General features: G+C 47.6%; 1 protein-coding gene across 1 annotated transcript in view; it reads right to left on the reverse strand.

The window, feature by feature from the left end:
• Window positions 1-808: 808 nt before the first annotated feature.
• KIAA1324 (KIAA1324 ortholog) overlaps window positions 809-13212 on the reverse strand; it is a gene marked incomplete at its 5' end in the record, with an annotated part of 19383 nt that continues 6979 nt past the window's right edge. Inside the window, 9 exons of the mRNA XM_006034380.2 lie at window positions 809-1107; window positions 2038-2121; window positions 3065-3230; window positions 4112-4290; window positions 6106-6232; window positions 7632-7733; window positions 8138-8234; window positions 11149-11329; window positions 12821-12994. Of these exons, the coding sequence (XP_006034442.1) occupies window positions 1039-1107; window positions 2038-2121; window positions 3065-3230; window positions 4112-4290; window positions 6106-6232; window positions 7632-7733; window positions 8138-8234; window positions 11149-11329; window positions 12821-12994 (1179 nt within the window). The remainder of the gene's footprint in view (window positions 1108-2037; window positions 2122-3064; window positions 3231-4111; window positions 4291-6105; window positions 6233-7631; window positions 7734-8137; window positions 8235-11148; window positions 11330-12820; window positions 12995-13212) is intronic.

Raw genomic sequence — 13212 nt, forward strand, 5'->3', positions numbered from 1 at the left:
GGTCACAAACTACTTCAAGGTCGTTTCAGGCTGGACATAAGGAAGAATTTCTTTACTGTCCAAGCCCCCAAGGTCTGGAACAGCCTGCCACCGGAGGTGGTTCAAGCGCCTTCATTGAACACCTTCAAGATGAAACTGGATGCTTATCTTGCTGGGATCCTATGACCCCAGCTGACTTCCTGCCCTTTGGGCAGGGGGCTGGACTCGATGATCTTCCGAGGTCCCTTCCAGCCCTGATGTCTATGAAATCTATTAAATCTATGAAATCACAAAAGCTCAGCCCTTTTTTACTGCACATGACACTGGGCTGAACCAGAGCCCTTCATCCAAACACTGCCCAATCTGTGGGGGAGCTCAAGCCTTGCAGCACAGACCCATTTCTACTGAAAGCCAAGATGAAAAGAGTGGGAGGAACTCCGGCATTAGGAAAGAAGAAAGAAAACTGCTCTCTTCACAAACCCTAATTTCCCTGCCAAAGGTCCCAAGAGATCAGGTCCTTTTGTGCATGGACTCTGCCAATTAAGGAGAACATGCCTCTAGCACACTGGCATAGCTGCTGGAAGGATCTTGCAAAAGTCAGGCCTCTGTATTAATTCATCAGTTGCAGAGGCAGCCAGAAAGGATGCCCAGTAATCCCCAGATATGGGAGTGGATGCCATGGGATGGCCTGATACCTCAGAGAAGGGTAAGTGCGAATTATTATGAGTGCATTTGGACAGAATAATTTGACAAGAAACACACCATGCAGCAGCACAGAGATTTGTAGTCAGCTGCCAGGAACTGGGAACACAGGAAACATGCAAATATGTAGTTTAAAAACACACCTGTATTTGGCTTCTTTTTTTTTTTGGAGGGTATGTTCCGAGTCTGTTGGTTTTTTTTTTAAAGAAAGCAATAAGGAGCTCAAGTTAAAAGTGTATCCAATAAGGCCACATGATGAGTTTATCAGAGTGCAGGGATCCACCAAGGAGAAGCATCGAGTTATCTCACAGCCAAGGCATTGTGCAGGACCAGGAGGCCAGCTGGGTCTGCTCCACCTTAGAGGTCCATGTCTGTGCTGCCTGACGAAGTCTTGAGCGGAACGGAATCAAACCCATCTGATGTCCTCTGGAAACAGCAGTGGACAGTGACTGTCAGTAAGCTTAATTCAGTGGATCTTACCTGTCCCCATACTTCCAGCCCACCTAACCAGGACTCACTCTCCCTTAGCACTTAGTTGCATCACAGTAACAGACTGAAGAACCCAAATGATGGACCAGGACCCTTTGGCTCTAGGTACCGTATAGACACAGAACAAGGCCTGGCCCCTGCCCCCAGCAGCAAAGGGAATATTTGAATGTGATTTTTAGTCAGTTGCTTCCCATAGCAGGGTAGCTTGGGGGGGTTCTTTTTCTTTTTTTAGCTTCTTGGTCCTTTACCCACTGGATGAAGGGCAGAGTGGTTGTGACTTCTGGATACTAGTTCAGGACACCTAGGTGGAGAACCCTGGTTAAAACAGAATTTATCTCAGTCTGTGTGCGCATAAACCATGGGGCTGTTTTATGATAAAGAGCAACAGGGCAGACTTTCATTTCCCTTTCCCAGACCCACAACAGCTCCAGCAGAGGGGTTCAATATCATCTCCATTTTAGGGATGGGGACACTGAGGCACAGAGAAGGGAACTGAGAGTAAGTCAGCTACAGGACTGGGAGCAGAATGAAGGACTACTCAGCTCCTGGCTCTATAATCTTTTATTATTTGCATTTTGGTAAGGTGTAAAGGCCTCAAGCAAAACTGGGCACTCCTTATACTTGGGCATTCCTTGTACTCAGCCTTACAGTGTTTAATTTAAATAGGCAGAGGATGGGAGGGAAAAAGGACTCGCTCAGGGGACACAGACAGGTCAGACCCAAAGGCTGTTCAAAGCCCTGATTATTGGACCCTGCTGCCTTCTAATCCTCTTCACAGTGCATCCACAGACAATGGGTTTGATCCTTAGAGCAGGGGCTGAGCAGACACCCCATACCTTATGTCTTGTGTTATGTGTCTCTATCTACCTGAAAGCTCCCACCTCTTCTTATTTTATTGAGAGCAGCCCTATAGCCAAAGTCTTGCAAAGCCCGACTGTAGCTCTGCATAACCTAAGGGAAAATAAACATTAACATCTCTCAGCAGTTGCAGCAACAGTCTGAAAGGGGGGCAGCAGGGGCAGGTGGGGAACTCCAGCATCAAAAGGGAATTCGGATACACGGGTCCCACGCCAACCCAGGGTTAGAGGTTTTTGCTACACTGGTCTGTAGCACTTCATGGTGACTAACCAAAGGCAGTTCATGTCAGAGCAGTAAGAACTGCAATCATTCTGCTTGCTGTATGACAGAGGCAGGTCTGAGGAGGATTAGCACAACTGAAGAAGATGACCAGTGTTATTAGCCCTCCACTGCCATATTCTAGCCTGGCAAATTTGCTCTGGTATTGAGCTAATGTCACGTGCGGTATGCAGGGAAATCTACACGGGTACGTCAGAAGGAGAGGATACCGTGTGTAACATTACCCCCTACTGGATAGATGGAAGAGAATTTTCTCAGCATCTTGGGGATGAAAAAAGACTCCAATTCTATTTTAAAAATTCAGCAGTAAGGAACGCTGGAGCTAGGAAGATCTGGGGAAGAGAAAACCCAGGTCTAGCCAACTTTCAGGATATAGATCCCAGGAGAGCCACATGATGTCCAGAAGGAGGTTATATTTGCACTATTACCCTTCTGTACAAATGCCGCAACAGCCAAGGACATTCCCCCAGGTATGCTCGGGTCTAAAGTTCCAAAACCCTTTGTGTGGCTTCTCCTTCCCTCCTGCCCCATTTAGTTGCCTTTGTTTTTGTATTTCTGGCAAGCTGGTTTGAGCACTGAAGTACAGAGCTAAGTGACCTGCAGCCTTTGTCCTGCAACTCTGTGGTCAAAACAGTGACATTTTCCACAAGGTAGAAGAATCAAAAAAAGTGGATCCAAACACTAGGTGCCTGATATAGGTAAGCAGCATTGGTTGTAGCCACCAACCAGCTGTTATGGGGAAAGAACAAACTCCCACCTTGGTAGTGAAGGACTTTATCTTGCCAAAGAGAGACTTCTTGCTTGTGAATATTAGATCATCTTCTGCATCTTCTCCCTCCATAATGGCACAACTGTCAGGAGCTGGCAACTCGCTGTCCTTTGTGGTAGCGTTCATCACAAGCTTAGAGTATTTATACTCCAACCTTCAAAGGAAGAAACAATACCATTTGTGGAGTAAAGCCCTAAAAGGCAGGTCCCAGCAAAGCTATGTATACAAAGGATCTCATGTGCTTTATAAGCCTGATTTTCATTCAGTGGGAAATATATGGGGGCAAAATGTGGGGCTACAGACAAGACTTGGCACTCGTCCCACTATGGCAGGTCTGGCAGAGGTACGGCTGCTCTCTGGATGTGGCAGCACTGCCTGGCAGCTCCGGTTGCCCCTATGGCAAGGTTTCAAGGCAGCCTGGCTGGGATGTGCTGCATGTCCTCCCCACAGCTCCATGCCGTGGCAGGTAAGCAGCTGCATCAGCTATTTGGGAGCACTGGGAGGCAGCAGCAGAAGCCCAGAAGACTTGACATAGGAGCAGAAGCAAATCAGGGCATGGGAAGTGAGTGAGTGACTGTGCAGACTTCAGCAGAGAAGCTGATTTCTTCCAAAGAGCAACTCTGGCAGGGATTTGCTTCTTGCTTAGTCTGCCTCTGCCAGAGACCCATATCCAGAGGGCTTTCTGTGGCAGGAATGGTTACTACTTGTTATCAAGCCAAAACATCTGGCCACGTGGCCTCTCTGGCTACTTCAGTAAATCACTAATAACTACACAGCAAAGGTTACTTCTCCCTATCGCTCCAGTGCTGGTAGCTATTCTGTCATCAAGGACTTATCTCCTGAAGTTGGGCCACTTTGTGCAAGGATCCCAGGAGCAATCCCAAACTAAACAAGCTCAAAGGGAGCCAGGTGTGAGGGGTCTCCAAAAGAGAGGCAGGAGGTTGGTTGAAAGGGGCACAGAAGGGGGAGTCCATACTGATTCTACTTGTACTGCCTGTGGACACAGCAATGTAACAGAGGCCGGAAGCTACTCACTTTTGGTTTTTCTTCCAGAAGTAACAGGTCATGACGGTCAGCAGCACAGCAGCACAGGTACCGGCTGAGATGCCAACTTTGAGCCAGAAATCCATGGTTTTGCAGATGCTGACTGTCTGTTCTGGGAGGAGACTGCCTCCTGTGCAAAGCTTTGGCTCCCGCCACACATACGTGGTTCTCTACAGAAGTAAAAGCAGCCAAGTCCTTCCGTTACTCTCACAGTATATCTTGACAGACTATGGGCACAGCTGGGATTTGAAAGCAATGCTGTAGCACCAATACCACATTTAAGGATGGTTCCTCCTGTAGGGGTTAGGCAGTGTAGCAATAGCCCCATCTGTTGAACTAGCCCTTCGCTCCCTGGCAGTTCTACCTAGGCATTGTCCACTGCTTCCTCAGAGTCATCTGCAACTGAGATGCTTTTTGGCAGAAGCCTTACCCACCCTGAGGCCATGACTGGGCAATGTCTCTGCTTCCTAGGAATTTGGAGGGAATTTCACAAGGTATTGTGGGACCCTAGCCTCTTCTGCAAACCCTTTAGGCCAGGGGGTGACAGGCCAAAATAAAGCAGCTGGATCCAAAGGCAGGCCACCACTTGTGACCCAGTCACTGCCACTGCAACTCCAAGATGCCCGCCCCAGAACTCCCTGCTCTGTGCCAACAGTTCTCCTACCCCCTACTGCAGCTGCTGCCACTGCTACCCCTCACCCTGGTTCCTATCACCACTGACTGCAGCCAGAGACACATTCGGTGATGAGAGGAGTGAGGACAGGGTACACAAGGGAGGGCAGGGATGGAGGCAGACAGCACTGCAAAAAGACTATTCGGGGTGGAGGAACACTATTGCACCTTTCTCCCCAGCTGCAGAATTACTACCAATGTCCTGGCTCTGCCAGCTGGATGCAATTGCTTGAAAGGCTGGATCTGGCCAGTGAGCCATCGGTGGCCAACCATTCCTGCCATTCCAGGGTCCCAGAAGACCTGCTGGGATCTCCCACAAGCTGCTACTTTAGGGAACTGTGGAACAGCTACCCCAAGGGTGTGTGACCATGATGCAAGTATGGATGCAAGGTACCTGAAACAGCGCGGTGAGTATGGACACCTTGGCTTTGTTAAAGCTTATATTGGTTTCATAGATTTCATAGACATCAGGGCTGGAAGGGACCTCGGAAGATCATCGAGTCCAGCCCCCTGCCCAAAGGGCAGGAAGTCAGCTGGGGTCATAGGATCCCAGCAAGATAAGCATCCAGTTTCATCTTGAAGGTGTTCAATGAAGGCGCTTGAACCACCTCCGGTGCCAGGCTGTTCCAGACCTTGGGGGCTTGGACAGTAAAGAAATTCTTCCTTATGTCCAGCCTGAAACGGTCTTGAAGTAGTTTGTGACCATTCGACCTCGTCATCCCTTGGGGCGCTCTGGTGAACAAACGTTCCCCCAGATGCTGGTGGTCACCCCTGATAAACTTGTAGGTGGCCATCAGATCACCCCTGAGCCTGCGCTTTTTCAGGCTAAAGAGCCCCAGGGCTCTCAGCCTGTCATCGTAGGGTCTGCTTCCCTGACCTCTGATCATGCGCGTGGCTCTTCTCTGGACTCTCTCAAGCTTCTCCACATCCTTTTTGAATTGTGGAGCCCAAAACTGGACACAGTACTCCAGCTGCGGCCTCACTAAGGCCGAGTACAGGGGGAGAATGACGTCCCGGGATTTGCTTGAGAAGCATCTATGGATGCAAGCCAGCGTTTTGGTCGCTTTACTAGCCGCCGCATCGCATTGCAGGCTCATGTTCATCTTGTGGTCAATGATGACCCCCAAGTCTCTTTCTTCCATAGTGCTAGCCAACATAGCACTGCCGAGCCTATAAGGATGCTGCGGGTTTTTTTTCCCAAGGTGGAGAACCTTGCATTTATCGCATCAGCTCAAATCAATAGCCACTCACTTCCACACTCATTTTTAGGTCATGGTCTTAGAAGACAAAGCTCCATGGCTTTGAGTGCCTACCTGAATCCCACCAACACAGGCACTAACAATGGCACGGTAATCGTAAGCTGAGCAGAGTGGGCAGGCTTCAGCAGTCTCCCACAGAAAATGGAAGGTACACCCATCACAGGTTCCATCAGAGCACTTCCTGTCAGAAGAAAGGAGGAGGATTACCCTTAGCACTCAGCCAGCACATCACACATGGATTAACTTACAGGAAAGGGCAGCCTGGTGAGTCTCTAGGCCAATTATGATGCTGAAGCCAGACAGTGCACCAGCAGAGCTTCAGCAAAAGTCAAAATGAGAGGTGCTCCGCACTCCTGAATTAAAAAAAACAAACTTCTGGGCCTCACTCTGGCCACCTGAACTCAGTATTCGCTTATGATAATGAAGCTATTTCTGGGTGATTCAGGATCCCATATTATTCCCACAGGGGCAGGCTTGGAGAGGAACCGTGACCTTGCCCCACCCCTCTTCATGCCCAGTAAGGGAAAGTGCATGATATTCAGCAACTGGGTTTACAACATTGCATTTATTTATGATGGAACAGAGCACACTACAGCAGATACGGATGATGCCAGAGGAGAAGGGAGAGAGACGGGGAGATGAGACCAGAGGCAGGTGGCAGCCTGTGGAAAGCCTCTAGGGAAACCAGGGAGGTGCACAGGCCCCAGACTGCTTCTAGCAGAATCCCCAGCAGCTTTGTGAGGCCTTCAGGACAAGGGCCAGTGTGTGTACAAGCAGAAGCCAGCTGGCTTGTGTCAAGTCTCGTCTTCATCCACACTCCCAGCTTAAAAAGCTCCTGTGGGTTGAGTGAAGTCGCAAAAGCCAGCTGCTCTGCAAAGGCCGCAGGCCTAGCGAGACAAGGAACTGCTTCTCCTTCCTTTCTGAGGAAGCAGTTGTCCTGGTGCTGCATGCAGGGAAACCCCTCCAGGCCCTTTGACTTCCATTTATCCAGCCCAAACCATCCTGGGATCGAAGCATCATTCTCCATCAGCAAGACCTTGTGACAGAGAAGGCTAAACCTGGCCTGAGACACTTCTACTCTATGGTCTGTTTGATGGTCTCAGCATGAAGAGAGAGGAAGTAACTATGGTCCACAGCATGCAACACTCCTGCTTTAGCCAAGCTGTTCAACACCATCACCAAGGACGGCACATGTGGTTTCAGGTGGCCATTGGCCAAAATTTTAACCCAGCTCGAAGTGGGCATACATGCACTATGGTGGTTAAGCATGTAAGAAGCATATATCCTGGCATCCTGTGTATATTATGGCTCCTGCTCTCATTTGCAACATCAGTCCTGGTGACTTTCAGGAGGTCCATTTTCTCAGAATCAAGGCAACTTGCAATACGCTCCATCGCATGCCAGGAGGCCATGGCCCTCCACTAGCCGGTAAGGTGCCAGTACCACCCTGACACTGGCAACCTGAGGGCACTTGGCCTACCAAGAGGCCTGATGAAAACAACTGCATCTGGAGGGAGAGGCAGCCCTTCCAGCATGCTGCTTTATCTGCATCATTCAGAAAAAAGGGTGATCATTTCTACCTTGGCATGGAGAGTGTTCCCGAGCCGGTCTTCAGAGGGTTGCAGCGCATGCGGATGGCAGTGGCCCTTCCAGAATTACATGACTGAGTCACATCATTAGATCTGCCCATTAAGGAAATAAACAGAGCCTTTGGTATCATCCTACTATCCAGCACATCCCACCTGTACGTACCAACGCACCTGACTAGCGGAAAGGTCCTTGTCCTATGATTGTATCTGGTTCATAGGCTGCATAGGACATGGAGGGGTCATCGTTGTTTCCCACCTTCCACCCTCCCTAAGGCCTGGGTACTGCCAAAGCCAGTGTGTGAATGGAACTGTGGTTCCCTTGCTCCTGGGATCAATGGTGGGTTGGGGAAGTGACTTTCTTACATGCTTCTTCAGGGCTTGGAAAAGCTCCAGACTGGGGAGCTGGGGAGACATTGTGGGCAATATTGAGTGCCATGTGTGGGACACGTGTGCTTCTCACTGTGCTTGACCTCCATCTAGCGTGGCTGCCCCATTACCTGTAGAAGAATATCACTTCAGGCACCACGACATTCTCAGTAGGGAAGTAGTCAGGAGGGGAGGTGATGCGGTCCAGGGTCGTCTCAGTTGTCACTCCTGAAATGGCATTCATCCCAATAAGAAAGCAGCACAGAGAGCAGCTACTGCTCTGCTCCCAAATGCACTTGGTTACAGGCTGTCCAGAAAGCAGCTCCCAACAGCTCCAGAGAGGTGTAGTTGGCAAGCAGAAAGCTGATATTTCATGTTGCCTCCCCTGTGCACTCCCCTAAATTTGGACTTCTGCATGATCACCAGGAACAGATGCTGTGCAGTTTAAACTTTACCTATGGTTAAACTAAACCTTTGCAAGTGCAACTGGTAGCTCAGGGATTACTGGTCAGTGCTACAGTTTGCACCTAGTTAAGATTTCTAATGCTCCAGCATTAGTAGAAATAGGCTCTAGCACCCTCTCCCGTAGCTGAGATGGCCCTGTAGGCTACTGGGAGTAGAGTGCTAAGCTGGTTTCTTGAGGCTATTGGGAATGAATAATATAACCAGCTGTTTAGTCACCGATGTCAGCGACTGACAAGGATGCACAGGGGTAGTTGGTTTCTGGAACCTTGTTCACTCCATCCCAAGCCCTGGACCTCATTCTGATGGACAAAGAAGAGTTAATTATGGATCTAATCATTAGTGATTGCTTAGACACTGATGACTGTGATCTTGGTACATTTGCTTTGTGCAAATAGAAGAGGACACTGACTAATACCGTGTTTGCATGGACTTTTAAAAGGGAAAGCTCCCCAGAAGTTAAAGCAACTGTCACCATAACTATATGGGGAATGTTACTTAGGAGTGGGAATTGCGAGTAAAAACTAGGAATTACTCAAAGATAATCATACCAGCCTCCCAAAAAAGCCATGATCTCACAGAAATGAAAATTAGTTAGGCTGGGCAAAAAAACCCCATCCTGATTAAAAGGAAATGTAAAAAGAGGCTGTACAACTTCAAATATCAATATCTAAATAATGGAAAAAAGAAGAAATAAATGACAATGAATATATGAGAGAAGTTAAAAGGGTAAACAATTCAAAAAACAAGTGAATGGAAGCAAAATATCCATAGTCAATAGGAATAAAGATATTTTAAACTTATTAGAAACAAAAAGGCCCTTAAGTCAGGCATTTCTCCATTTTTGGATACACATGATAAATTTATCAGCTGCCTTTTTATATTGCTGAAACAGCCAATAGCTATTTCTGTTCTGTATCTAGAACAAGCAGGAGGATATATTTATCCTAAATGGTGCTGTAAATGCAATAGAAAGTTTACCTCCTGTAACAATGGAAATGGGAGGAAACACCTGCTAAGGTAAAATATTTTCAAATCACCAGGTATGAGTAAAATAAAACTAAACTAAGAGCCTTAAAGCTGACCTGCTAATATTAGTTCATCCAACAAATCTTTTCAAACTGGGCAGTCCTCCTTTGAAAATTATTTGGAATTTCCCTATCTAATTCCAATATTTAAAGAGAAAAAAAGATATGAGCCTGGAAACTACAGACAGATTTGTTTGATATCAGTCCCAGACAAAAATATTACAATGGTTCATTAGGGTCTTGTATCACCGAAAAAAGATCAGAGCATTAACAAGTTAATTAATGCTGGTCACATGGTTTCAGGGAAGTAATTTTTGTCAAACCCATTATCATTTATTGAAAAAATGACTAATCTTGTTGATAAATGCAATTGTGCTCATATGGTATGCTTGGGTTCACAAAGGCATTTGAATTGACTGCATGTGACATTTTAATTAAAAAAAAAAACTTTGCTTTACATGGACACATATCTGATGGGTTAAAAATCAGCTCACTGGCAGATCTCCAAATGTTGCTATTAATGGGAAGACACCAGTGAGCAGGACCATTTTTAGTGGAATAAAGTCTTGTATCTGTCTTGGGAAGTAGTGACTCAAAAAAGGACTTGGGGTTGTGGTGGATAATCACACTGTAACTAAAATGAGTGATGCAATCATTGGATATATAAAAGGGGAACATCAAGTAGACATATAAAAATGATCTTGCTTTTGGGCACAGCCTGAGCAAGAAAATGACTCATGCAACGCGTCTGCCCAATGCTGGTGTCCACAGCTGGAAAAGGTCATGGAAATATTGGAAAAGCTTCAAAAGGGGATCACAGAAACAAGCCAGGAGCTGGAAAGCATGCCTTATCACAGACCTGTCCAACTTCTGAGTGGCCAGGGGCTGCAGTGGTAGGGCACTGGCAGTTTCCTCGTCTCCCCCGCTCTTACTAATGACACATGATAGGGTGTTCTTGGTGTATCTGGTTTTGTGACTGGCAGCTGTGTGCGAGTGCTTGAAGTAGAGATTTGAGGATTCCTTGAAGATCATTTGTAAATGCAGAAGACTTGATTCAAGAGCCCATCCAGCCCTATGTTCCTGGTGAAGGAGTTCCCTTGCCTTCATAAAACAGTAAGGGAGCCCTTGCAAACTGGGGCTGTATGGTCCACATGTGCAGCCACTGTTCCAGCTGTTCAGAGGGAGTAGTGTCCACACCACTCTGTGGGCTGCAGCAGTAACCTACCCTGTGGGCCTCTATGTAGACTGATATAGCTATGGGCTGAAATGCCTAGTCCCTGAGTGAGATGGGCTCTTTGCCCCCCGTCATGCTCATGCAGTAGTGTAGGACTGAACACTTCCCTGACTGCACGGCAAGAAGATATTCCTATACCCAAAATATGCAACCCGCTACCACCACAAACAGAAGTGACCAGCATGAGGCAAAGGCTCCGGTGACAAACAGGGTGCCAAGGGCTCTGTCTTCCCTTGCCTCGTACTGAGTGGAGTGACTGACCTATCTGCCAAGTGCGTTTAAGACTTTCCTGTTACACACCAGCATAGCTTACACCCACTCTGCCCAGAAGCCAGTGGCTCAATGTACAGGCTAGAATAGGATCAGGTTTGTAAAACAAACACCCACCGCCCTGACCCTCATGTCAGGCAGCACTTACCAACAAAGCGGTCAGCCAGGCTCACAGGCTGGGAGGACACTACTGTTTTATAGCCCATGACGTCAGAGGGCACAACGATGGACTGGCAGGCGTAGGAGGTGACAGATTTAGAAAACTCGACCTCCCCATCTGGGACCCGGATGTCGGTGACGTTGTCTGTGCAGAAAGCCATCTTCCTTCCCTTGGGTGGAGGAGCAGAGCACAGTGAGCGCCAGGACCAAGGCCATCAGTCTGCTTTATGTAGGAAGGGATCAAGGGAATTCTAACACCTAAAAACAGCAGCGGGGGCTGGCCTGAGCCGTGCACAGAGCTCCAAGCAAGCTTCTCCACATACCATATTTTCTCACATAGAAGACTTCCTAGAATATAATACACACCTTGTTTTTGAAAGGCAGAATTAATTAAAAAGATCTTTCCTTGTGCTAAGTAACTGAATAGGAGCAGCTAGGGAGCAGAGCCCACTCATTGTTCCACTCCCTGAACAATGAGCAGATTGTACTTTCACGTTTGCCTGTAACCAGCAGAAACTGTTCTTACCATATTTCTTGCATGAAACGTGCACTGAAGTTCCCAACAGCTGGGTTTTGGGGAAAAGGTACCTGTTGTATGCATGGAAATATGGTAGCATTTGCAGTCTACAGATGTAACATGCCCTTCAAAGTACAGGTTTCCCTCGCTTTCTGCTGTACATGCGTACCTGGAAAATGGCGCATATCTCAAATTCGCATAAAGGGAACCCACTTTGCAACGTAACAAACAGGGATATGGTCCAAGACCTCAGCTGTACTGACCCCCAGACCCATTTCTACCACTTTTACAAGACAATTTTGGCACTCACCAACAGCAGACAGTACACACAAGCACCAGGCACTATCATAATGGGGATGGCAACTACAGAAACACATGTCGCAGACAACGAGTGAGGAGCACAGCTCCACACAGGAAACTAGATTTTGGTGTGCATCACACCCACGATGCACTGCACAAAGCAGCTGACTGCGGGCTTCCACCACACCAATCGTATAAGAGTGAATTTACCTCGCATATAATGAATTTTTGGTATAAAAAGGGTCATTGCATAAGAGCGAATTTGCACATACAGAACCCACATAAAGCGAGAGAAACCTGTATCTGTTCTTCAGAATAGGTAGGGTGCTGTCTACACAGCAAATGGTCTGTGCCAGTTGGCACCGGCTTCAAACGCTTGTCCTTAAATGCAAGCAGTTTAGTGGTGTCTGGGCAGCACTTCAGGCAGACTAAGTAGCACTGCTAGGCTCAGGGCCAATTAACTCACCCCTGTGCTAATAATTAGCCCATCAGCACCACTGTGAACTCAGCTATTCAGCTGCAGCTTAAGAGATGGCCTTTGGGAGCAGTGCAGTGTGCCTGAGGGTGGTACAATCGGGCACAGTAAGCTTACAATGCAGGCATGACCTGTAAGTGTCAAACGACATGTTTAAGTACAGCACCTGCAGATAGGAGCTTGCTTGTTAGCCAGCCCCCGCCAGTCATAACTACTGACCTTGCCGATATTCCCATTTTTTGCTGGCAGTGCTAATAAGTCAAGCAGCCAGACTGAGTGCTGGCATTTAAGTCACAACCTTCACCCTCTCAAACTGGGGAGGAATCAGCAGAAGAAAGAAAATCCTCAATCTTGTAGGTATGCACTTACATGGTTCCCACAAAGGCTGATGTTGAAGTGATGGAAATATTTCAGTCCCTTAGAAGTGAAGCTTGGCCCACTAGTGAAGGATGTGCTGTTAGCTAGGGTTGAGAAGTCATACTCCAGAGTCCTGCCATCCTTGTTCACTGAGAAGTGACAGTCATTATAGCACAGAGAGTGTATCTGAGGAAGAGGAACATTAGGCAGTCAGTTAACCATGATCGTGCTGGAGCATGATAAACAGCTACATGGAGCATGTTGGGATGCCGAGAGGACAAAAGCGCTCCTCCAGCACTAGCTGTTCTAGTACTAATGTCTGAACGGAACTGTTCAGACATTACACGTGGTACTACAAAATGTACCGCTACAGCAGTTATTACCAAAGGGCATGGCACAAGACC

Source organism: Alligator sinensis, unplaced genomic scaffold, assembly GCF_000455745.1.
Source record: "Alligator sinensis unplaced genomic scaffold, ASM45574v1 scaffold872_5, whole genome shotgun sequence".
Taxonomy (NCBI): domain Eukaryota; kingdom Metazoa; phylum Chordata; order Crocodylia; family Alligatoridae; genus Alligator; species Alligator sinensis.